This window comes from Centroberyx gerrardi, chromosome 1 (genome assembly GCF_048128805.1).
Source record: "Centroberyx gerrardi isolate f3 chromosome 1, fCenGer3.hap1.cur.20231027, whole genome shotgun sequence".
NCBI classification, from domain to species: Eukaryota; Metazoa; Chordata; class Actinopteri; order Beryciformes; family Berycidae; genus Centroberyx; species Centroberyx gerrardi.
In genome coordinates this window covers 4534882-4560161 of record NC_135997.1, presented here as the reverse complement: position 1 = coordinate 4560161, position 25280 = coordinate 4534882, and the positions used below count along the sequence as shown (strand labels likewise).

General features: G+C 40.1%; 1 protein-coding gene across 4 annotated transcripts in view; it reads left to right on the top strand.

Annotated features, from left to right (window-relative positions):
- LOC139923265 (uncharacterized) overlaps positions 1-13264 on the top strand; it is a 36629-nt gene extending 23365 nt beyond the window's left edge. For 2 of the 4 annotated variants that reach the window (XM_078285408.1, XM_078285395.1), the window contains exons 22-29: positions 7422-7534; positions 7853-7940; positions 8422-8568; positions 9828-9950; positions 10338-10435; positions 10706-10798; positions 10886-11006; positions 11287-13264. In XM_078285408.1, the coding sequence (XP_078141534.1) occupies positions 7422-7534; positions 7853-7940; positions 8422-8568; positions 9828-9950; positions 10338-10435; positions 10706-10798; positions 10886-11006; positions 11287-11445 (942 nt within the window). In that variant the 3' untranslated portion in view covers positions 11446-13264. Of the gene's footprint in view, positions 1-12; positions 7153-7421; positions 7535-7852; positions 7941-8421; positions 8569-9827; positions 9951-10337; positions 10436-10705; positions 10799-10885; positions 11007-11286 lie in introns of those variants that run through there. The other 2 variants (XM_078285413.1, XM_078285403.1) reach the window with 2 other exon arrangements.
- The last annotated feature ends 12016 nt before the right edge of the window (positions 13265-25280 follow it).

Below are 25280 nucleotides of genomic sequence, written 5' to 3'. Positions count from 1 at the left end.
GTTAGTGTCAAAGATGAAGAAATCTCTGGATTGAAAGCAAACATTCAAAAGATAGAACAAATTCTACAGGATTCTGAGAAAGAGTGGCTATTAGTTCTGGATAGAGAATCACAAGATAAGAATCTCCTTGTGGAACAATTGAAAAGTGTTGAAAATGAAATGAAATCTAAAGATGTTAAAGTTAATGCATTGAAACAAGACTTGGACAGTTTGCAAGAAAAGTTAGCAGAGGCAGCCTCAGCAATCAGGCTGGGTTCTGATCAGCTTAAGGCAAAAGAGTTGGAGGCATCAGCATCAAGGGTCCAACTTGAAAAGATATTAGCATCTGTCCAGGAAAAAGATAATGAGAACAATGGTTTGCGTCATACTTTACAAGCTATGGAAAGTGAATTACAAAAACTTGAAGCCAGAAAAAAGGGTACTGATCAAGATTTGTCGGTTTTGTCACAAACCATGTCTGAGCGATTAGCCGCTTTAAATGAAGAAAAAGCGTCTTTACAGGCCATCATGAAACGATTAGAGGAAAGTCATCAGTCTGAGTCAGATTCTTTGAAAAGTGAGTTAGATAAAGCCTTAGCACAATTACAAAAGACAGAGCATACCCTGAACGAGGGAGAGAAGAGCCATTATGACAAGTGTCAACAAATTACTCTCTTACAAGAGACAGTAGAGCATTTGCAGGCACAGCTCCACACTGAATCAGAGAAAGTGAAAGAGACAATTGTTAAACACTCTTCTTTACACAATGAATTACAAGCAAAAGATGAGCAAATCAACTGTATGAGCATTCAAATAAGTCAGCAGAAGGAATTACTTGCTGGACTTAGTCAACAATTAAGGGACAAGGATACATCCATTGCCCAAGTCATGGAATCTGCCTCAAATGAAAGGGTGAAGCTTGGTGAAGAAAAAAGTGCTGTAATAGCACAATTAGAAAGCATGGAACATGCACACAAGAACTCCATAAAAAAGCTTGAGGAGATTTCTCAGCAATTAGAAGAACGTATTTCACACTCTCAAAGTGAAATTGAAACCAAGACTTCAGAGAATGTTGAGCTGATTAAAGAAAATGATAATATAAAAAGTGAACTTGCCAGGCTATCTAAAGAAAAAGATACAATCAAGAAGAAGCTTCAAGCTGCTCTCATTGTAAGAAAGGATTTATTGAAAAAAATTGAAGAATATGAAAACCAAAAAGAAGAGTGTGAGAATAATAGAACTGAGATATCCCTTTTACATGATAAGGTACAAGAAATAACATCTCAAGCTCAAGCCACAACAAAAATGTATGAAGAAAATGTTTTTCTGCTTGAAAAGAAAATTCTTGAGAAAGAGGAAGAGATTCTTAAACTGGAAAAAGAGAGAGAAAGACTTGTGGAACAATTGCAGACAGATAAACAAATTTTGCAAGCCACATTAAATGAGAAAGAAGTGTGTTTGTCAGAAACATTGCACACACTCAATGAGAAAAGCTCTCTCATCAAGCAACTGCAGTCCAGTATTTCTGAGCAAGAAGATGCCTTTGAACATGACAGACATGGCATGATGCAGAAATTTGAAGAGCTTCAAAATGAGATGAAAAAAACTGAAGATGATTTAAAGGACAAATCTGGCTCCATTGCTACTGCTGTTGACTTAGAAAATGAGCTGGCACAGTTGAAGCAAGAAAAGGCAAAGCTACAGAAAAAGACCCAGGCTGCCTTGCTGGCACGCAGAGAGACGCTGAAGAAATCTCAAGAAAATGAAAAGAAGTTGGTCCAAGAGCTAGCTGAAATGAAAGACGACTACAAGGCTCTCCTGGAGCAGCATTGTCAGCAGACCAATGAGCTAAATGCTGTCCAGTTGAAGTTTGACGAGAAGGTCAAGGAATTGGAAGATGTCCGTAAAGCTTCTCTGTCTCACCTAGATGAATTGGAGACTTTGAGACAGCTTGTTGAGGAGAGGGATAAAACTCTACAAAATCTGAAAATGTCTCTGGCTGAGAAAGAGAGTCAAGGCCACTCTCTACCAATCTTACAGACAGAACTTGAAATTGCTCAATCCAAATTAGAGAGCTTGTCTTCTGAGATGGCAAGTAAAGATGAGGCTTTCATAGCCTTGGAACAAAGGTTACAAGCATTGAATTCAAAACTTCACATGGGCGAGAATGATTTGGCGAAAGCCCATGCAAAGATAAAAGAGAAAACAGAAGAATTTGAGAAATGTCAGAACGCAATTAAAGTGGCTGAGCTAAAGAGCCAACAGGAGAAGCAAACTTTAACAGATGAAAACTTGGTTTTGCAAAGCCAATTAAGCGTTTCTCAGGCTGCAGTGGAGGAACTAAAATGCAAGTTAGATGCTTACATTTGTGAGAATGAACAAAAGTATCAAATTTTGATGGGAGAAAAGAAAGCTCTTCTGGAGCAAAGAGATCTGATGAAAGTGGAACTTGAGACAGCACTTGCCTCAGTTTCCCTGAAATCCTCAGAATTGCAAACCATACAAAACACTTTAGCAGAAACACAGCAACAGCTCAATGAGGGTAAAGATGTTTTGGCTAAGGAGCTTGAAAAAGCACAACTGCATTGTACTCCAAATGAAAGTAACAAGTTACACATGGAATTATTACAACAAGAAAAAGAAAATGCCTTCAGATTTGTTGATCAACTCAGAGATGAGGTTGCCACACTGAATACCCAACTAAAAGAGGCTGAGGAAGTAAATCAGCAGCTACATCAAAAGATCCATGGAATGCATGAGAAATATGTTAAACAGGAAGATGTTGACAAAGAGGAGGTCCAGTCTCTTTCTAAATACGCTGAAAATTGTGAAGCAGAACTGAAGGCGAGAGATGATGCCTTGTTAATTTCTCAGGCTCAAGTTTCAGAAAAGGAAGAACTCATTGCTGCCCTTGAACAGCAATTACAGCGGCAAATTCACCTTCATGAAATTGCCATGGAGAAAATGAGGACAGAAGCTGGTGAGCTTCAGAAGTCTAGAGAAGATGGCACCAAAATGAATGATCAGGACAACCCAAACAAAACTGCTCTCCTAACTAGGAAGCTTCAAGCAGCTTTAATTTCTAGGAAAGAACTCTTGAAGGACAACACAACACTCAAAGAACAATTAGAAGCACTGTCAGCCAAACATGAAGAAAAGGAGGCAGATTCCGTGGCCTTGGAATTATCAGTGTCCAAATTGAAACGACAAAATGTGGATCTGGAAAGCTTTGCATCATCCCTGAGCAAGGAGAAAGACAAGCTTATCACAGAAGTTGATGGCATTCTTAATGATAATCACAATCTATCTGTGGCCTGTGAAAGCTTGAAACTAACCATAGAAAACATTACCCAACAGAAACAAGCATTTTCATGCCAGCTCGAATCTCTTAAGGACTCTCAAACAGAGGAGTTGTCCGAGTGGAAGTCCAAGCACTCAGAGCTGAAACAAGAGTATGAGTCCCTTTTACAAGCTTATGAAAATGTTAGCAGTGAAATGGATAAGATGAGGCAGCTTTTGGAGGGGGCCAAAAGAGAAAGACAGGAGGCCCTCCATAAAGTGCACAAACATGAGACTGAGAGGGAGAGTCTGGAGAAGCAAGCTAGAGAGATGGAAGAGGAAAATGTTAGAATTAAAGAGAAGATGCGCAAGTTTTCTAAAGTAAAGCAGCAGAAGATTGAGGAGCTGGAGGAAGAGAATCAGAAAATTAGAAGGGAATTGATTGAATTTGATGAAAAACAGAAAATCACAGTTGATGAGCTGACTGTTAAAAATCAACAATTGGAGACTGAGATCTGCAACCTTCAAGAGTCATTAGAGGAACTCGGAGAGAAGCTTACAGAGATTCAGGCTGAGAATAGCAAACTGGCAGAAGAGCTTAAAGAAGCTAGCTGTTCATTAGAAAAGAGGCACTTGCAGTCAAAATCATGTGAGAACAACATGCAGTTTAAACTTGATGAAGCACTCGGTTTGAATAATTCACTGACTGCCCAGATTGAGGCCCAGAAAACAGAACTTGGTGCCCAACTGGAAATCAATGATTTGTTACAAAGGGAGAAGCAGAATCTTTCTGCAAGAATTGAGCAAATACAGAATGATCATGAATTGCAATTAGGAGAGAAAGATAATGTCACTAAAGAGCTCAAGGACATTATCAACAAGCACAGCCAAGAGACTATTAGCCTTAATGAGAAGGTTAGAATCTTGGAGGATGACAAGTCTCTTTTGCAAGAGGAACTTGAAAATGTTCAAGAGACTTCAGACAAAGTAAAAAATGAAAATGAATATTTAGAAACTGTGATCCTCCAAAACTCTGAAAGAATTGATGAACTGACTGAGTCTGTCTGTGCTTTGCAAACCCAAAACATGCAGCTGTCCTCCCAGGTAGCAGCTAATAAGGAGATGACTACTCAGGTTTGTCAAGAAAAAGAGGAAGAGCAACTGAGATTAGTCAAAGAATTTGAGGAGAAACTCAAGATGGTTCGGAGAGGCAATGAGGGGTCCAAGAATGTGAAGAAGGAACTGCAAGAGCTGCTTAAAGAAAAGCATCATGAAATAAATCAGCTGCAGCAAAACTGTATTAAATACCAGGAACTGATTTTAGATTTAGAGAGGTCTTGGAAGACCTCACAATCTGCCTGTGAAGAGTTGGAAACGGAACTGAAGAGAAGCTCAGAGAAGATATCGATTTTAGAGGAGAGAGGCAAACAACTTGAAGCTGAGCTGATTATGCACAAGAATCTCCTCCAGGAGGCCACAGAAAGCATTGTGAGTATTCGATCTGAGAAAGACCAGCTGGCTCTGGAAATATCAGAGAAAAGTAAAAATTGGGAACATCAGGTCATTGAGAGAACAACAGTACCAGAAAATCTAGATGAGCAACAAAAAAATGTTTATATGGAAAAACAGATTATTTTACAGAAACGGATAGATGACCTTCAGAGTTTAAATGAACAAGAAAGTCAAATGGTTATTGAACTGAGACAGCAAATAGACTCCCAAGATCTACAGATTAACACTCTGAAGAGAGAGGCTGAGACTAATGCAACAAAGCTGTCTGCGCTATCTTCCACCCTTCAAGGGGCAGATGCCACAAAACAATGGAATGATTTATACCAAAAGACCTTGCATGAGAAGGATAGCCAGCTCTTAGAACAGGGTTTTGTGATCAGAAGGTTCCTTGAAGACATGAGAGTGAAAGATAACGAGGTGAATGAACTACGAGTGACCAAGTCAAGACTAGAAAGGACACTCAATGAATACTCGGTTGCTGCTGCTGCACAGCAAAGACAGCTATTTGTAATGGGTGCCAGCAATACTGAACTCACTGAAACTGTGGAGCTTATGATTGTGCAGTTAAAGGAACTAAGAGCTCAAGTTGAAAGAATAGAGCAAGATAAAAGCACACTGAACAGACAGCTTGCTGACGAGGAAGATGTTACATCCCAAATGCAGCTTCAAGTCCAGCAATTGGAAAAGATGAATGCAGACACAGATGCTCAGCTACTCCTTTTACAGACTCAAAATGACAAACTTCAGTCTGACTTTGAGAAGCAGGAGGCCATTTCTCTGCAATTGAAAAAACTCCTTCATAGCAAAGATGCTGAGATCTCCTCCTTGCTATCCTCTAGAGATGGACAGATGTCAGGCTATCTAGAACAACTCCAGACTAATTATCGTGCCCAAGCAGCAGGTTATGAGGATAGGCTAACATCTTTACATTACCAAAAGGAAAAGGCTGACAAAGAGTTGAGAGGGCTAGAGACCAAGGTGAAAAGTCTGCAAATTAAAGTTGACAGGTCTATCCAGGAAAAGGAGCAAATAGCAGCTAAGATGGAGTCATTCAGGAACTCTATGGTGTCTTTACAGTCTGAAAGGGAGCGGTTGATGTCAGAATACAGAATGCTTGAAGCAAGGAATCAGTTAGGGTTGAAAGGTAGAGAAGGCTCTGAAGGGGAAGTTAATGCAACCAAAGGCCTTAAACATGAAATAAGGAAACTGTTACATCAGATGGATGATCTCAATTCAGAGAATGCAATGCTCAGGGCGCAATTGGTTCGCTACAGAGAGGACTTGAATCAAGTCCTGTCCCTAAAGGACAACCAGTTGAAGGTGCTGCTCAAGAAGCAGCAAGACATGATCAAAAACCTTGAAAACCAAAAGGCTGCTGCTGAAAAGCAGAACAGAGAGTCTCTCTTGGAACTCCAGAAGGAAGAGGAGGCAAGCAATACTTTAAAAGCAGAGACATCTAAACTTAAAACTCAGGTCGCAAAACTGGAAGCTGACATATTGGCTGTGAAAAAAGAAAGGGCCATGATGAATGAAGGCAAAGTGATTGCTGACTTGCAGCAAGCTGTGGCGGCCAAAGCTGCTGAATGTAACGACCTCCAGCAAAAACATTTTGCCCAGAAAGTCTTAACTGATGAACTGACGGACAAATTGCAGCTGCTGGAAAGTGAGACAGACAAGAAGCTGGCAGATGCTGAGGATAAATACAACAGTGAGTTGGACACCTTTGAGCGGGAGGTAGAGCTGATGAGGAATGAGCGGGAGACAGCAGATCAAAGGGTGGCAGAGCTGGCAAAAGACCTACTCCAAACAGAGCAACTATTATCGGAGGCCAAAGCTCAAAGCAAAGACATAAAGGCTCAAAATGAGTCCCTGGGAAAAGCCATGGCCGCTTTACAGAATGACCGCGACCAGCTCATTGAAGACTTCAAGATCCTGCGGAACAGATATGACGAAGAACTCAGAGAGACTCAGGCGGCCTTGACCAAGGTTGAGCGCAGTCTCCAGGATGCCACTACGGAGTTGGCTGTGTTTGCTAAAGAGAGGCACATCCTTGTTCAAAAAATGAAAGCCTTAGAGAGCAAGGACACAGAGACAGAGTTGAACAAGTTGTTGGATGAGCTGACCAAGGCTTTGTCAGAAAAGGAAAGGGAGCTGAAGCAGGTCATCTTGGAGAATAACACATACAGCAGGCAGGTGTCAGCCTTCTCCAGATCCATGGCCAGCCTCCAAAACGATCGTGACAGGCTGATGGATGAGCTGGCTGGGGCCAAAAGAGTGGTTGAGTCCAGGCAAGGGTCAGGTCCAGAGGCAGTCACCTCTGTGAGTGTGGAAGAGTCAAATGGAAGTGGTGTCAATGCCTTCCAGAATGAGAGAGATGGGCTGGTAAGTCACCAGCTGTGATTTGTGTTTGGCTGTGTTTGCTCATCCTTTCTCTGGGCCGTTGGCTGTATATCATTTTGCAGACAGCATGCAGGGTCTAGTCAGAAAGCTCTTTTTCTACATGCCATTGCTTTGACTTGCATGGTATTTTTTGTTGGGATGCACAAATGGTGATAGCAGTGAAATGTCCTGTTTGATGTTTTTTTGAAGTTGTCATTGTTTTATTTTACCAGTTGATGACCCTTGTCTGCCAATGTTTTATGTTGTTGCAGGAGATGAGGCAGAAGGTGGATGAGCTGCAGAAAACATTACAGAAGGCACAAGCCTACAAACTGCAAACTGAGAAAGAGGTCAGCAGCTACCAGACAGAAATAGCAGATCTCAGGTAAGATCAGATTAAAAACAAGTAATGATAAAATAAACTTAAAGTTTTATTTTCAGCGTTTGATCAAATTCTCTGTGTTCTTAAAGTGTTCTGTCTCTGGGATTTGGTTTTGTTTAGAAATTTGAAAATTTCTAAATTATCAAAGTTATTTGATATCAAATAAATTTCTGAACATAATGCTAGCAAAAAGTAAAAAAAAATAAATCCATATTTGTTCCACATTCTTAAAAAAAAATTGATTAAAATAGGGGACCATGATATGACGGTTATACAGGAATGAATCAATAACCTGTATTAAAAGGTTTGTTTGTTATATAGGTCTGAGAGAAATAGTCTGCATAGTGAATGCCAAGCCCTAAAGGAGAAACAGCAGGCTGCAGGGAGGAAGGATGGACAACCAGTCAAGGTAAGTTTACACACCTGAATATTCTGCCTTGTGTGAAGACTTTGTGATTGTTATCTTGGTTGTGTTTTGCAATGTTGTCTTTGTCACTGGGGCACATTTTTTAATCCTCCTTAAAAGAATGGTGAGGTATTTCATGTCACCAGCCACTTATATATTAGAAATAAACATTGTTATGTTGTTAATCATTAATAAGCTTGTTAGCATGAGTACCAATTGTGAAGAAGACCAAATGGCAGCATCTTATTTTCTGTGTGTGTGTGTTCAAGTTCAAGTTCAAGTTTCTTTTATTACCACACGGCTAGGCTGGTGGAATTAATCACAGTACAGATGGAATAGCTGTAACAATACACCACATACAACATCAGTGCAACCATAAGGACCTAAATGCAACAAGAAAAAACATATAATACACAACTCCACATATCATACAATTAGACCGATTGTGTGTGTGTGTGTGTGTGTGTGTGTGCGCACGCAACAGGAAACTGTTGCTTTGGTAGGTCAAAGTGAAATGGAGGAGATGATGCGCCAGTTGGAGACAGAGAGAATCCAGCTTCACAGAGACTTGCAGCGCTGCCTGTATGAGATCCAGCAAAGAGACCAATACTACCAGCAGCTCAACACTAAGGTACAAAACAAACACAAGTATACACACATTGATGCACAATTAATATGTCAAGATCACACATGCAGATGCTCACCAGATCATCACCAAATGATACGTAATTGACCTTAGAAGAAACACTGGCAGGGTCCAAAATTGTTTTGAATTTTTGAATTTATTTATTCCAGTTTTAATTCTGCTTATATTTTCAAATTCATATTGATTCACAATGCTAATTTCTATCATGGTCATTTTTGTAAGACATTAAATGTTTCGAGAAGAAAAAGTGGATTTCTGTTGCCTCTTATAATCAGCATATTAGTAAGTGGACCAACTCTCTTCATGGTAATCTTTCAACAGAAATAGCTATTGTTCAAATGCAGTGAATAACTATTTGTGATGCCTTTTATTCAGATCAGATAAAAGCTATCAATTTAGGTTTAAATCCACAAAATTATCATGCTGATTTGCCACATTTTGATGGTGTCTCGCTTCCATAATTCAACATCTTTCCAGTTGAAACAGGATGCTGGGGTGGGACATGGTGTAGGGAGGGGCTGTTCAAAAGTGGGCAGGTTTGACCATAACAAACAAAGGCAGTAAAGCCCATTGCATACTCAGTGTAGTTGGTGAAGCAATCCACTGTGAAATGCTTTGCACATGACGTCGAGCTGTCACAAATTCAGGATTCTTCAAAATGAAGAAATTCCAGCCACCGGGATGCATCCCTGGCGGCTTAAGAAAGGCAAACTGGGATTTTGGGGGTGAACACCCAAAAATGCACAGCTGCAAGTTGTGAAGTTGCAGGTGATGATGGGAGGGCAGGTTGGGGCGATTGTTCAGAAATCTATAATGGTATTGTTTGGAATTTTTACCTGCTGGTACACCACCAAGTAATGACCAAAAATACACTGTTTTCCAGGAAGTAAAAGTAATGGGATTTTGATAGAAAAATATGAGAAAATGTAAATGTTGTAATTTCTTTTGTCATTTATTAAGTAAAGAGAGACTGCAATGCTTTGAACACAATATTATCTTGCATTACACCAACCATGTTTGAGGTGTGGTATTCATTGCATGAAATCTCTTTTGTAAAGTTATTGCATTTAGTAGTGTTACTTTCTTCAAAAGAGAGATGTTTTGGAAAACTAAAGATGAAGTGCTCCGAAGGCATTTCATTGAGGACAGAAGTAACACTAAATGGGAACTTACAGTTGTCGTGTTTTCGCCTCATCACCATGTATTCTAAAATGTGTAAAACTTCCTTTTCAACACTCCCCCAGCTGCAGCAGACAGCGGAGGAGAAAGGTGCTGTGGCGGCCCAGCTGAGGGCCGTTTCCCAAACCTTGAGGGACACCCAGAACCGCTGCCATTGGCTGGAAAGCCAGGTCCAGGGCCAGGCACAGGTAAAGGATCTCATACATGTACATGTACCTGCCTATATGGACAGTGTATGAGTTTGTGGTCCATTTTTCACCTAACACATAAGCACGCGTTTTGTATCCAGATTGCATTTAGATATTTAGATACAGATATTCATATTTTATTTGCACCTTAAATTGAAAATGGATCTCAACCAGATTGATCTTAACCTCATACACAGTTTCTGCATATACAGGCGGTGAATAAGAGAATATCAGTTATTCTCTTATTCACTGCCTGTATAATTATATGCAGAATTTGTCCTTGTGGTTTGGACATTGTTTAAATGGTTCACACTATGGACAGCGGTGTCAAAATTTTTGTCTAAAAGTTACAGCTTTTACATATGTGTAATATGTTGTCCCTACCAGCAGGGGTCAGTGTGCGCTGAGGTGGCACCAGGAGCCCCCCAGGAGAGGAGCAGCCACTCCATCACCATTGAAACGGCTGAGGCCACACTCCAAGAAAGGTGAGGAGAGTGTGTGTGAGAGAGAGAGAGTGATCAAAAGTACGTGTGTGTGTGTTTGAGTATGTAATTTGCACCAGTCATTTCATACACATGACCAACCATCACTGTACGTTTATGTGTAGTTGTGGTTGTGTGGAGTCCAAATTTGTTTAGCTCATGGGTGTATTTGTGTGTGTGTGTGTGTGTGTGTGTGTGTGTGTGTGTGTGTGTGTGTGTGTGTGTGTGTGTGTGTGTGTGTGTGTGTGTGTGTGTGTGTGTGTGTATGTGTAGGCTGCTGGAGGTGGAGCAGAGTCTGGCAGAGGAGAGAGGCAGGAGGGAGGCAGCTGAGGAGGCTCTGTGTCTCGCTGAGGACAGGGCAAAGAGGTTAGACCCAAGATCACTCACTCAAACACACACACATTTATATATGTACAACAATGCAGAGTTTGTCTGAATGTTGTTGTCTTGCAGTGTTGGTTCCAGCCCGTCCCCGTCCAGAAGCAGCCAGAGGGACTTCAGTATCCAGCTGGAAGCAGAGGAGGAGTGGGAGGCCCTCATTCTCGACCCCAACCAGCCCCTACTCACACGCAAGGTACGCACTAGACCAAAGATTAATTTGTGTTCATTTATTTATTCATTTACCCAAATTCATTTTCCCATCTCCTATGGCAATAAATCATAGTTTCTAATTTATAGTTTCTGGATTTCAGAATTGCATACTATCATCATGTGTTTGTAACTTTGCCTAATGCAGAATGGCAGATTTTATTTTCACCCCTTTTCTTTTGAGGCCTGTGCAGCCAGCCAATTATTTCAGTGATGGAACATTTTTTTCCCTCTAATTATGTGGTACCGTATTTGGTGATTTCCAGGTGAAAGGTGGGGCGCTGGCATGCCGCCGGTGGCTCAGAGGGAGGAGCCTCTACTGCTCCAAGCTGCTGACAACCCGCGCCCGCTCCAGATATTTCTTCCTGGCCTACTTGCTCACGCTGCATGTGGTCGTCCTCATGTGCCTCACCGGTGCCCTTTAGCGAGGGCACTCTGGGAAATACGTTCATTGGTTTAAATTTCAAACTCAAGATGGCATCCTCTGTGAAATCTAATGTTGATTTATTCGCCCTGAATTTCCACAAATTCAGATTTAGCAGAATAAGAATTTGAAGTAATGCTCATGTTATTCTACATAATTTCTAAAATCATATTTTGTTCAGGATGGACGCAGAGAAGTGTCTGACCAGATTCAGACAGTTTTCTCTGAGTACTGATTTGGTTAGTTTAGCTTAAATGACAAGTTTGATGATCATTTTTTTCAAGAAATGTTGTATGGTAAACCAAGCCTTAAAGTATAGCTCTGCCCTTCTCTCCTCTTTGTTCTTTCTGAAAAGAAGCTGTTAGATTCCTGACTGGCTGGACTCTTTGCCTATATTGTTTTCAGATCCACATAAGAAAGGAGACAAGGAAAGAAACTTATTTTGATACAATGCCTCAAGCAGGAGTTGAATTGAGTTTGAGAAGGAAGGAGGAGTTGGACTCTGATTTATACCTTGTATGAAAGCCTCAGAAGGCACAGAAAGCCATATCCATTCTTAACACTACTGTTTAAATCTTTTTTTTTTTTACTCTTACTGCCTCTTAACCTTGTTGCCCTTCTGTGAGCTTAAAGCCAACATGTTAAACCCTCGCCTCCTCCAACCTCAAATACCACTGTATGCTTATCATCCAAATCACAAATGTTGGCACCAGCGGGTGCTCTCTTGGGTAACGGCTTTGCCATGATTGCCTTTCATGGCTTCATACCTTGCACATAATCTTGATGCTGAGTTAAAACTATGCACTGAAACTCCCAACTTTGTGTATATAATCATCTCATATCAGCTCAGAAGCACTACACCTCTCCCTCTCCCCCTTATTCCCTTTAAAATGTATAGCCAAGGGGCATAAAGGTGTTTGTTCCCTTACCTTAACAAATGCACTCATGCCACTTACAGAAGTGGGACACAATGGTTGCAAAATACCATAAAAATGTATTCTGATATTATGGTGTGCCATTGAAAATGTACTGCAAAAAAGGTGGAGGATGTAAAAGTATATATGTTAAAATTATTCGGTATATAAGTGTGCATCCTCAAAGTATACTGTACAGTATGTTATGTATGTATATATGCATTTCTATCCCCTCTGCTCTGATGTTCAATGACTGTACATTTCCACTTGATTGTTTTGAGTCTGACAATATGATTTATGATAGAGATGGGTTTTTCACAAAACAGGGTCAACATACCTGCCAAACAATTTTGATATGAATAGAAATAAGATTTCCAGTTCATTTCACCGCAGGGGAAAACACAGACAGCACCTCGAAATGAGACTCTGCTCTCAGTGCTTTTTCTTGTCTTGAAATGAAGGTCATTGAGTTGATTGTGTGAAGGACATCATTCATTAAGATGAATGGAGTCATTCACATGAAGTTTCTTTTTTGTTTCAAGGCAAAAATGAATGTTTCAAATTGGGCAAAAGATGTTTGTTTGGCTTGTTCATTGGTCCAATTTTGTGGAAAAGCACTGCTGCTGATGAGTTTGTGGTACCGTTGTCCCAATGTTTTGTATATATGGGTGTGATTGACGGACAAAAAAAAAGAACTGAATCTATTTATGAAAAAGGTAACTACTGAAAGATGTTAAGATGTCATATTTTCTATACTGCCTCTATTTTTAAGAGTTAAGTAATAGCGATGCTGTTTGCCTTTTGATGACATCAGGCTTGACCGTGTGCAATACTGTGTGGAGGGGAACTTTTTTCAGATGACCTGTTGCCATCTTGAAAGAATTTTAATAAAGCTAGTTGAATTTGGGTAGTTGGTTTTGTTGAATGGCACTATCTGTCCGACTCAACTCAAATAAACATCAGAATATTGCTTTGGATTAACTATATGAAAATCAGATTGTGGGAGTAGACAAAATATTAAAATGATGGTGAACCTCAAACACAAACTTACCATTCTTTTATGCAAACTCGAGGGCACTTTGAGCAGTTCAATGAAGGCATAGCTCATTCAAATAACGACTGATGTGGCTCTTAAAATGATTAAGGAAACCAAACCCCAGCTAGTACACCTTCACTGGCTTAGAATGTTGTGAAAAGTGTGGCTCCTGACTTTCAGAGGCCAGTCGATTAGATGCACCACACTGCTTACAAAAGTGCATGTGATGGTTTGATATATACTAGTGTAAAGCTGGCACTGAGGTGTTTAATTGAATGTTAGAAATGGTAAAGCCATTGACCTAATAAAAATGCAGTAATTAAAGAAAAAATCCACACTGAAACACTAAAAAAACAAAACAAAAACAGCTATTGGTGATGTAACTTGCATTTCTGAGCCCATTTTGTTTGGTAGTGTATTTTTCTTATTCTCACTGATAAATGGCCAATCCTAGATGATGTGACGTCTCACAGTGATGCCACACTGTTGTTTCCACCACAGCTACAATGGAGTTTGATAGAAACATTTTCAACTATCAAAGACATCATTGATAAACATCATGTTTTGGTGTCAGCCATTCAGAATCAAAGAGCAAGGCCTACTTTCAAGACTCACCATTTTGCAATCTGCAATACCCAATTGCTATTTTTCAACATTTTTCACACTACAATAGAGACATAAAAACATTTTCTTTTGCATCTTGCAGCTATACATAAAACAGTGAAAACCATCACTGTCAAGTTCAACAATAAAATGTTTGTTGTCTTCTTTTATATCAAAATGGATATTTTTTCTTTGCCACACAACATACAACATATAACATCACTTTTATAATATAATAAATAATACAAACTACTATGCTGCTATGGAGATTTCTTTCAAAAGTAGTTCAGTGCCAGTCCTTAGGGTAGGTGAATTATTTTGTTAGCTAATATAAATTACATTTTGGACTAACTCTTTTTTTGTTTTATTAGATGCGCAACATAAATGCGGCCACTAGATGGCAAAGTCTACTCATGTAATACCAGAGCCCTACCCAGGTTGTAAAACAGGCACTTGTGTTACAGTCCTTTGAGGTATTTTCTAAAATAGATGTGAATGGAAACAAGGGTAGAGAGTAAGAGATAGAGAGAGAGGTGGGGAAGCAGAAAAATAGAGAGAGAGGTGGAGAGATAGTCCAGAGCAGCTTGTACTCTCCCATTGGCTCCATGAGTATCCTTGTACTAATCTATCTTTCATGAGTTCACCTCATTTTTCATGAGTTATTTCAGCTGCAGCTACAATGGTTATGGTTGGCTTCCTACCTCTAAAGGCCAGCCTCCCGCCTCGTCAATATTAATGAAGGAGTTCCCCTTTTTTTCTTTTTTGGCAGGATCCTATCTCTCACAACATTATGCACGGTAAAAGGCTGAGGGGAAAATACTGTAGAGGGGTAGACCTTCCAATGGGAGCCAGGTTTAATTGTTGTTTCTTAAATATCTAGCTTCTATTCTGTTCTTTTCACAATAAAAGCCCCCTGGCCATTGATCAGAGGGGAATTCTTGTTGTCACAGGTTTCATTATTGAACAGTCACACTTTCCCCTTGCATACTCTCACATTTATAGGGAGTCAATCTGTTGTAAATATCAATTGTAACTTTTTGTGTCTGTGACAGTATGACATTGTCCAAGCAAAGGATTTTCTTTGGTGCTTACCTTAATAAACTACACAGTTATCATATCAGTCGGTAAAGTATTCAGCTGCCACCATTGCCCTTTTCTACATTTATAAACCTAAATGAGGAACTGCACAGTGTTACAGTTGACACTGGCATGAAGTAAATTTGATTTGGATCTCCTGGCCTCTGGAGGAACTCGCTCATCCTTTGGTCTAATAAAAGGATGGGTCTCGCTGAAAACCTGTGTCATGGTTTTCTCCTGCCTTCAGCTCTCCACCAGAGTGAGTACAGTCCTCCAGTTGCCAATGACCCACTTGCCTCCAGCACCAAAGGAAGGGTGCTGGAGGAGTGTGTGTGTGTGTGTGAGAGAGAGAGAGAGAGAGAGAGAGAGAGAGAGAGAGAGAGAGAGAGAGAGAGAGAGAGAAGGGCGGGGAAGAGATTGAGGTGAAAACATGTGGGAGACTGCTATGATTAATGTGCTTTCAGAGATGAAGCGAGAGAGAGAGAGAGAGAGAGAGAGAGAAAGAGAGAGACTAGTGAGCAAGGGCACCAGTGATGTGTGGTGGTGGAAAGAGTGCAAGTAGGCCATAGTAAAGGTTTGTTCGACACATAAATGACCACATCCTCATCCTAATAGATCATTTAGCATTCACTCGAGGCTCAAAAGAAGTATTTTGATACCATACCATACCATGAAGAAAGAAAAGCCAGCACTCATAATGTCCTTTTGTCATATATTTGAATGGGCAGCTATAGAGCACAAACGACGGACGCGTTTCAGCAATAAGCCATCATCAGCGTGATAACGCTGATGATGCTGCCCATTCAAAAATATGACAAAAGGACATTATGAGTGCTGGCTTTCTTTCTTCATGTATTAATCTTTGGCCGTGCACCTAAGGAGGATTTTCTTGATCGAGTTGTGCTCGCATTTGGCGGAGTTTGACCATACCATACCATACCATACCATACCATAGCATACCATAGCATACCATACCATACCATACCATACCATACCATAGCATACCATACCATACCATACCATACCATACCATACGATATGATACGATAGAACTTCATTGTCAGATTTCTCTGAAATGTGTTATGCAGCTTGGTTTAAAAAACAAACACATCATACACAGGGTGAACACACAATCATTATTTCAGTAGTAGATAGATACATAGACAGATAGGTAGTTTAATTATCGTGAAGGGAAATTCACTGTTGTTCAATTATATTGTGACAATAATGACATTCAAAAAACATCAAAAATACTGGGAAAGTTATCAGTCTGCTGTTGCAAAGAGGGGCAAATTCCACTAAGTGGGCATCAGTCTTTTCCAATGAGGAAAAACCATTCAAGATTCTTCTTGACACTGCTACTAGAGTCAATGACTTTTTAACTCTGTAGCCAACAAATTGCCACCCTCAGTGTTTGTTCAGGGATGCTATCGTTCTTTGTCCCACTTTGATCCCCCTAACACCCAGAAGATCAATGACATTACTGATGACCTCCTCCTTGCTGCTGACAAAGGTGACTGAGTGATCTTGGTTCACCTAGATCTTAACGCAGCCTTTGACACAGTTGGCCATGATATATTGCTTAATCGACTGGAAAACTGGGTGGGGACACTCACAGACAGAATTTAATGAATTGGTCTGATTTTCTAAATTGGACTTTCTCTGTTGTGCTAGGCAGCTCCACTTCTTCTACAGCTCATCTGAAATATGGTGTTCCACAAGGGTCAATCTTAGGCCCTCCATTATTCTCCATTTGTATGCTTCCATTTGGGGACATCATCTGCAAACATTATATTCATTTTCACTGTTATGCTTGGAAAAGGTTGTTTGGAAAAGTGCTAGTTTATTAATATTATTATAATTATAATAATTATAATAATAATTATAATAATAATAGTAGTAGTAGTAGTAGTAGTAGTAGTAGTAGTAGTAGTAGTAGTAGTATCTACTGCTGGTCATGATAACATTTTCATATCTTTTAACAAACAGGTGAAATCTTCAACTTTTTAATCCTTTAAATCATTCTGTTTAAACATCTCAGAACAATGAATACCTGTGTGCTTGATTCCTGGATTTGTCAAAAGCCAGTGATACTATAATAAATCGTGACATCTTACTGCGTAAATTGCATGAATAGAGTTTCCATGACATAGCTTAGGAAATTACATTTTAAAACTGAGAATATATTCAGTGTATCAAACTTTAGGAGCATAACTCTGGTGTAATGACCTGTCTTGTATGGTTTAGACTGAACAAGTGGTACCAAAAATAATTTTCTTTATTACTTTTTTGGCAAACTGAGTTACTGCAAAGCCAGCTGAGAACAATGATACACCTCACATATTCTCTAGAACAGTTTCATTGTTCAAGTTGCAGAGAATAGATTTATTATATCAGCAAAAAAAAGCAAAAGCAAATTGTTTTAGGTATAATAAATGATGATGATGATGATGATGATGATGATGATGATGATGATGATGGAAAATCTGTCATTGTTAATGCTCCTTCTCCTTATTCTTTATTACAGTCTGATCTATTGCTACCTTTCATATTACAATATACAGTAGTTTGTCCCTATCATCATCATCATCATCATCATCATCAATATAATCAGAAGAAGAAGAAACTGTTTTTATATAGCACTTTTCAACACAGAAAAGTGCATAAAACAAAACGTGTGTATGTGTGTGTGTGTGTGTGTGTGTGTGTGTGTGTGTGTGTGTGTGTGTGTGTGTGTGTGCTGTATGGGCTTTGCAGGACTTCGACTCTTCTTTGCTGCAACACTGTTCTCACTTGCCTCTGATCCTCTTTTTAGACCTACATGTTTTTTCAGCGTGCCCTATATAATGTCCCACTTTGCAATTAGGTCTGCTGCTGGTGTGCTGAAGTACAGGGAGGGACAGCAAGATGGAGATTCCTACCCTACTGCAGACGCCCGGGTGTGTGTACGTGTTTGTGTGTGTGTGTGTGTGTGTGTGTGTGTGTGTGTGTGTGTGTGTGTGTGTGTGTGTGTGTGTGTGTGTAAATGTTTGTGAGGCACTTCAAGGCTGTATGTGATTCAATCTTACACTATTCTCTTCTTTCAGACTGTCTTTTCACACCTACAGAATTCAGTTCGCTTGCAAACTTGCCCTGACAGAGACCTTCTCTCGGGAGCTGGTCACCCTCCTTTTCTCCTTCTGATTATTGCCAGTACTTTTCTCACTTATGTCTCATCCATGCTGTACTTCTCATCCTTTTCTCTTTCTGATTATTGCCAGTGCTTTTCTTCTTTTTCTTCTCCCGCTGCATCTTCTTCTTCATCTAAATTACGCCTCATCCATGCTGTACTCCTCCTCCTTTTCTCCTTCTGATTATTGCAAGTGCTTTTCTTCTTTTTCTTCTTCTTTTTCTTCTCCTTCTGCATCTTCTTCTTCATCTAAATGACATCTCATCCATGCTGTACTCCTCCTCATTTTCTCCTTCTGATTATTGGAAGTACTTTTCTTCTTTTTCTGCTTCTTTTTCTTCTCCTTCTGCATCTTCTTCATCTAAATGACGTCTCATCCATGCTGTACTCCTCTTCCTTCTCTCCTGATTATTGGACTTTTCTTCTCCTTCTTCTCTTCCTTCTCCTTCTTCCCCTTCTTCTTCTTCTTCATCTAAATTACATTTCATCCATGCTGTACTCCTCCTCCTACCGCTACTGTGCTCTTCAACTCAACCACTTTGCTCTCTTGTCTTTCATCACTTCTCCCGCTTGTGTCTGTCAAGACTTAAAAGACGATACTCCCTGTTGGAAAGTGTAGGCCCTTATTACCTACCTTACACTCAATGAAAGGGAGCAGTTCAGCATCATTAGCAGAGATCCAACATTACATACATGACGCCCCCCCCCCAATACAATGGGAACGGTTCATTAGTTACCATAGCAACTAGGGTCTTCCCTGGCTACCAGCACAAGACCCCAACTCAGTCCTTCAACCATACATAATACAACATGACCAGATGACTTCTCTCTCTGTCCCCTCAGTGGAGTGGAGGGTGGAGGATATTTATACTTTGAAGAATACTGAGCTGAAGAGGTGCTGACAGTGGTGATAAGTCATTTTTATGGAAAGGTACTAGGTGGAATGTTTTGAATCTGTGCGTGTGTCTGAATATGTGTTTGGGTGTCAAGGAGTGTGCACATGCAGGGAAATTAAAGGTTCTATATTATTCATTTTTCATGATTTTCATTACTGTTTACTAGGGCTCAGGGTGAGATGTTCTTCACGATGTTTTACAAATAAATGTAGTCTAAAAGTTGTGTTGAATTAGTTATTAATTGAATGAATTTGAAGATAAGCCCTCACAGGCAGAACAGTCACAATACTGGACCTTGATTGGCCCGACAGCAGCAGCTCCTCTAATTCAATCTGGCCTGATTGGAAGGATTTCAGTATTTTTTTTAGTGAGGGGAGCCAATCAGGGCCAAGTCCAGTTGTGATGCATTTGCTGGAGTTAGGAGGCGTTCATATGAGCATTTGTGCTATGTCAAAAAACTGACAATATCCCATATATTTCAGTGAGACCTATGTGTTGATGGATGACATGCAGTGCAGTGCAGTGCGTGAAAATATCTCAACCCTGTCCTGTCCATCAAAAAATGTTAAACTAATTGAACTTTTGTCGCAGTGCAGGTAAACATCATCCACTAATGGACACAACAACGCAACCTAGGTGTTTTTTCAACACATAGATAAATCTGAAACTGCCTGTAAAAAAGGATGGAGTTTTGAAAATGCAATAACTTTAAATTTAACCACTCAAACAAAATCTAATTTTAACAATGTCTTCATTAAACATCTTCGATCATGTGTGGATTGAGGAGGAAAACTTGATTCCTATACAGTAATATGGAACCATTAGTGACACGTCTGGAATTCTATTGACAAAGCTATTTACTACCTTTTCCTCTCCTTATCATCTTACATCTTACAATATTAACACAGAAGATGATCTCTGAGGGGATTTCTACTCTCATACTGTCCCAAGACACTCCCCCTCTTAAATCTACACTGGACTGCTTAATGTGTCTCAGTGGTCTCACATGGGAACAGCAGCAGTGTTGAAAAAACAATGGAGGGCATCAAGCCACTGGCTTATGTTCCATCTCAGTTGCTTCACCTGCTTCACTGTAACTTTCAGTTACCGATTGTTGTTGTCAGTTCCCACTTTATCTTTAATGTGAATTATGTCCCAAATTGCTTTTCAATTAGGTCTCAAAAATGCCTTTGTCATATATGTTCCGCCAATTGCTGCTGTTGCACCTGAATTTCCCCCAGGGGATCAATAAAGTGCAATCTTATCTTATCTTATCTTATCTTATCTTACATAACCTGTTATCTACAAATTACATAGATACATATTCCTGTTTGGCTGCCTAAAAATCGCTAATGTAATAGATTCCTATTACACATTATTTCCTTGTTTTTTTTTTTAGCACTGTACAGTTTTCTTACTTGCCACTAACAACCAACACTTCAGCTCCTGAATGAATTGCAGACAGGAAGACTCCTCTGCTCCTGAGGTTTTCAGGAGGACCCGCCTCAGAGAAGTTTGCAGTAAATGTCTCAGCTGTGAGGAAGACATGAAACTCACAGACTTGGAACAGAACAAAAAAAGACAATAATGGAGAAGTGACCTCAGTTCAACTTTAAAGTTAAACTCTATATCTCTCTATCTCACTTCCTGTCTCTCCCGCTTCTCCTCTGCCTTCTCAGTTTTTAACCCATTGTTTCCCAATTTGCTGTGCTCTATCCCTTCTAATACTGCAAGGATACAAGGATGCTTTTGATTATTGATCAATAAAACTGGACCTGGATTTGTTGTGAGGCATTGACCGTCAGTTTCCACAGACAGAACACTGGAGAAAGAGGTAAAGAGGGCATGTAAAATTCAGCAAAAGACATGAGCTGTGTTCAGACCCACAACATTGTGAGTACAGTATGGTGTGTCCGCTTGGGAGAACCAGACAAATATGTTTACACCATATAGCACTTTACTTTTTCAGCTACTTAACATTAAAAATACATTTTGGAGGGAGGTTATATTATTTGTTAAAGCAATAGCCTATCATACACAGGTGACCACTTGCATATCGTTCTCATTGTCACCAAATCATCAGACATTTTTATCAGAATTTAAAACAGTTAATACAGAGTGAAATATGTTTTCTAAGATATTTTATTGTATTAGAAGAAGAAATAATAAAAATAGCTCATGGATCTAGTCAAGAATACAACTTCCGGTTAAGTTAATGGAGTCAAGACAGACAGGAGATTCCACTGCCAACAGAAACGTTATCCACCAGGGGGCGTTATGTTGTCGCTCTGTCAAAACTGTCTCCCATAGGAATGAATGGACGGCGTACTGTAAAGTGACTCAAAAGTCAATAGTGAATGAGGCCTGCTGATCCTGTCATTCTGTGAGTATGATGTTTAGTTTATGCAAAAACACTTCCTGGCAGCTCACATAGCATGTGACCCATTTCATGATTAGCTCATGTCACATATTGTAATGCATCCAGATATCAGTCATAATACTGGTAAATACACACACAAACACACACACACACACACACAAACACACACATAAACATAAATACACATGCATACACTACACATGCCCTCCGCCTATCAGCAAGATCTCACAATGAACATAACAATGTGTATTCTCTGTGTGTGTGTGTGTGTGTGTGTGTGTGTGTGTAGAGAGAGAGAAAGAGAACAATAGAGATTCAGAAAGACTGAAACACAGAGAGAGAGAGAGATAAAAGAAAGAAGGGGGCAAGGTTGTGACAGTATGAGTAACACAACTGTGCAAGCAAGTTTCCCTCATCTTGCATTCCAGATCTTAATTGTTTATTTACATAGCTATGAAGGCACCCAGAAAAACTCTATTTATCAGCGGTTCAAAGAGAGAATGCAGGGCAGAGCCCTACTGGGTGGAGATCCTACTGCTAATTGCCATATTTCTCCCTCAGATTAGTCGGCTCAGTCTCGCTTATTTACTGTCCAGGGGGCATTTCTCAATAAAAAAAGATGATATTGCTATGTTCAAAAAAAACTTTCATTTCCACCGTAATGAGTGTTGAATAAATTTTAAAGCAAGACAACACAAAAGCCATTCGTTTGGCAAATTCTCAAGTTATAATGAAGGTTTAGTGCACTCTTTAAAAGGGAAGGCATTACAGCAATTGGTATCTTGATTCACTGCTGCAGTTAGTGCTTTCATTCTAGTCCTTGCTTTTGACATCCTCTGAATCTGGAACTGTTTAATTGTGTTGGAGCTTACAACCTCTCTGCACTGTGTGGAGTGGGAAATGCTTTACACATGCTTCATTTCCCTCACTTAAGGTACAGATGCAGTTTATATCTTTTCCTCTTCTTCAAAGGCATCATCCCTTTTGTGGGAGCATGGTTGCCCTTCTGCATTAGTGGCACACAATTCTATGTATTATATGTATGCATTTTGTATAATTCCTGGGATGAAGCCACAGCATCAGAACCCATTTTTGAGAAATCTCCCATTGCAGCAAACTATCCTCAAGATATTTCTTGCTACAGATTTCACGTGTTACATTTAGATCCCAAGGTGGTACATAAACAGTGACAACATTCAGACCGGACCTTCCTGTCATTTACAGATCGAAAGAAGTTGTTTGGATGACAACACAAGTTGGCTTGCTTAGTTTTGCTATGGGAGAAACTTATGAAAACTGTTTGATTCATATGATTATAACACAAGCTTTGTTTCATGATGTGCTGTACAACAGTGTAGTTCATGTATGCTACTGTACATTGAGGAGCAGACTCAGAAGTTAAGGCAGCTCAGACACAATAATGGGTGAAGAGTTGAGTTCAAAATTACAAGGCAGGTTGAAGCTCTGGCTGTACAGTTTGGGTTGATGCCCTAATTGATGTGGCCTTTGACGATGTATGAGATACCCAGAACAACATCAGAGAAGTTAGAGAATCCAACCTTTGGGGTTTCGGTCCCCTGTGTAAGAAGGGAATCCTTAAGTTGTAAGAGTAAGACTGGAGCTGATGCTAAAGGAATCCAAAATATAAAACACTAAAGAGGGTTGCTCTGTTCATTTAACTAGGCAGAAATGTACTCCAAATTTTTCAGTCGAGGAAGCAGTTTTTTGGGTTTTTTTTTTTACTGGAATGGCAGTGGAACAGTCATGAATGATTAAAAAGTATGTGTGCACAATACAGTATGATTACCCTGAGATATTCTATTTCATTTTTAAACATTTTTAACATTTTTAAACATCAATATTTCATTGTCAAATTAACTGGGACACCTTGGTATAATTGCCGTGCACAAATGAGACCATGGTGAAGATGATTGGCAGCCTCTATCTCATGCCAGTGGTATTGTTAGTGATAGAATGCTAAAGACCACATTTCCCATGAACCCCATTGCTTCACAAAGAGGATCTTTGCCTCTGGGGTCAAAAGTTTCCTCTTTCACTTTACTGACGAAAGTGAATTGGTAGTGACTTTTCCAGAGGCCCTCCTTCCACCCTCTTCTCTTTATGAGAAACTGTCATAGCTTTAGCTCCGTTTGCTCTGGAAGAACAGCGCCCTCTTCCTGTTTTGTGCCAATCCAGCAGATTTCCTGCAGATTTCCTGCAAAATCCAACCCAGTGGCAAAAAATGTAAAACACAGTGTAGAGGCTGCCAATCTTCTCAATGTTTGCTTGTTTCCTTGTTTGTTTACTGTCTAATTAATGTCTCAAAATCAATGTGATATTGTGTTATTGTTGCATTGGTGCAGACTCAAAGAAACATTACATGGGTACACACAATCTGTCTCCCATTCATTGTCTATGAAGCAGCTTCCGGTTTTCCAACTTGATGACCTCATAGGTTTCAGTTTTAGTTTCTTCTGATGTCTACCTGTGGGAGAGACTTGTTCATTTTCAAACAACATGACTGTTCCCAGACCACTGAAATGACAGATATGAATTCTTAAAGTGAGTGTTCTTCCCCTTTAAGTCTGCTGTCAAACAGGCTTGGTGGGAAGCTGATTGGCTGAGCAGAGCTGGACGGTGGAACAGTGGGCAGGTGGTTAAGTTGCCCCATATCCAGAAGACCACAGGTTTGATCCGTGCCAAAGTGTCTGTGAGTAAGACTCTATAGCCATACCTCTCTATCCAGAGGTCTGATCACTTACTGATGTACACTATGATGTACAGTCTGTAATGTAGGGAGGGATTGGATGCTCTCTTAGGTTCAGCTGCTGTCATTGGCTATAAAAAAACAAAACAAAATCAGTCTGTGCACACACTCGTATATAAACTCGTATAAAACCCTGGAGTTTGCACATTGGCTCGCCCCTGGGGTAGAGATGGGCTGTTGGTCTGGCTTGCTGCCACTGTTGCCATGATCAACATCCCATTTCAGTGTCTAGGGAGGTTGTCATGGTAATGACCATTTATTTACAGGGGGCAATCTTGTCTCCAATATTTCCGGCACACAGACAGAGGAAGAGACAGATTTAAGTTGCCAAACAGGCGATTTGCTCAAAGGGCAGGTGGATGAATCAGCCTTGCATATCTCATCCCAAGGTCAGACCAGTCTACATTATTTCCTGTAAGAGCTTAAATGAACAGGGCCGCAGATGTCAGTCGTTTAGTGTGCATAGGCTCCTACTTTTTTGGCCATAGGTCTCTTACCATACCATGCCATACCATGATCATCAAGTCATTCGACCATATTCTTCATTAAAAATCTTGTGCCGTGGGAACAAATTCACAAATTCAGCAATACCAGTCAGTCAGTAAGCCAGTCAGTCAGTCAGTCAGTCAGGGCTCAGTGAGATGTGGCATCACCACGCTGATGACGCTGACGGGACCTGTGCGTACAGTCGACGTCATCAGCGAACTTTATTGAAACTTTTATGGTGGCGTGTACATGATACTAAGCCCAAGGACACTCAATGTAAGTTTGAGCCATATAGGACACGGAGCTTTTGGCGTTAAAAAGGCGCATCAACCGTCTGAGTGCCCAGTTGGTGGAGGAACGTATTTAAATTTGTTGCGGGGAATATAATGCAGTTCGTGGTGGAGAAATGTTATTTTCCCTTAATACTGTTCACAGCACTTAAATCGCCGTTTTAGAGATTGTGTTCATTTCACGTATTTGTGTGAGATCATGTTGCATGAAAAACCTT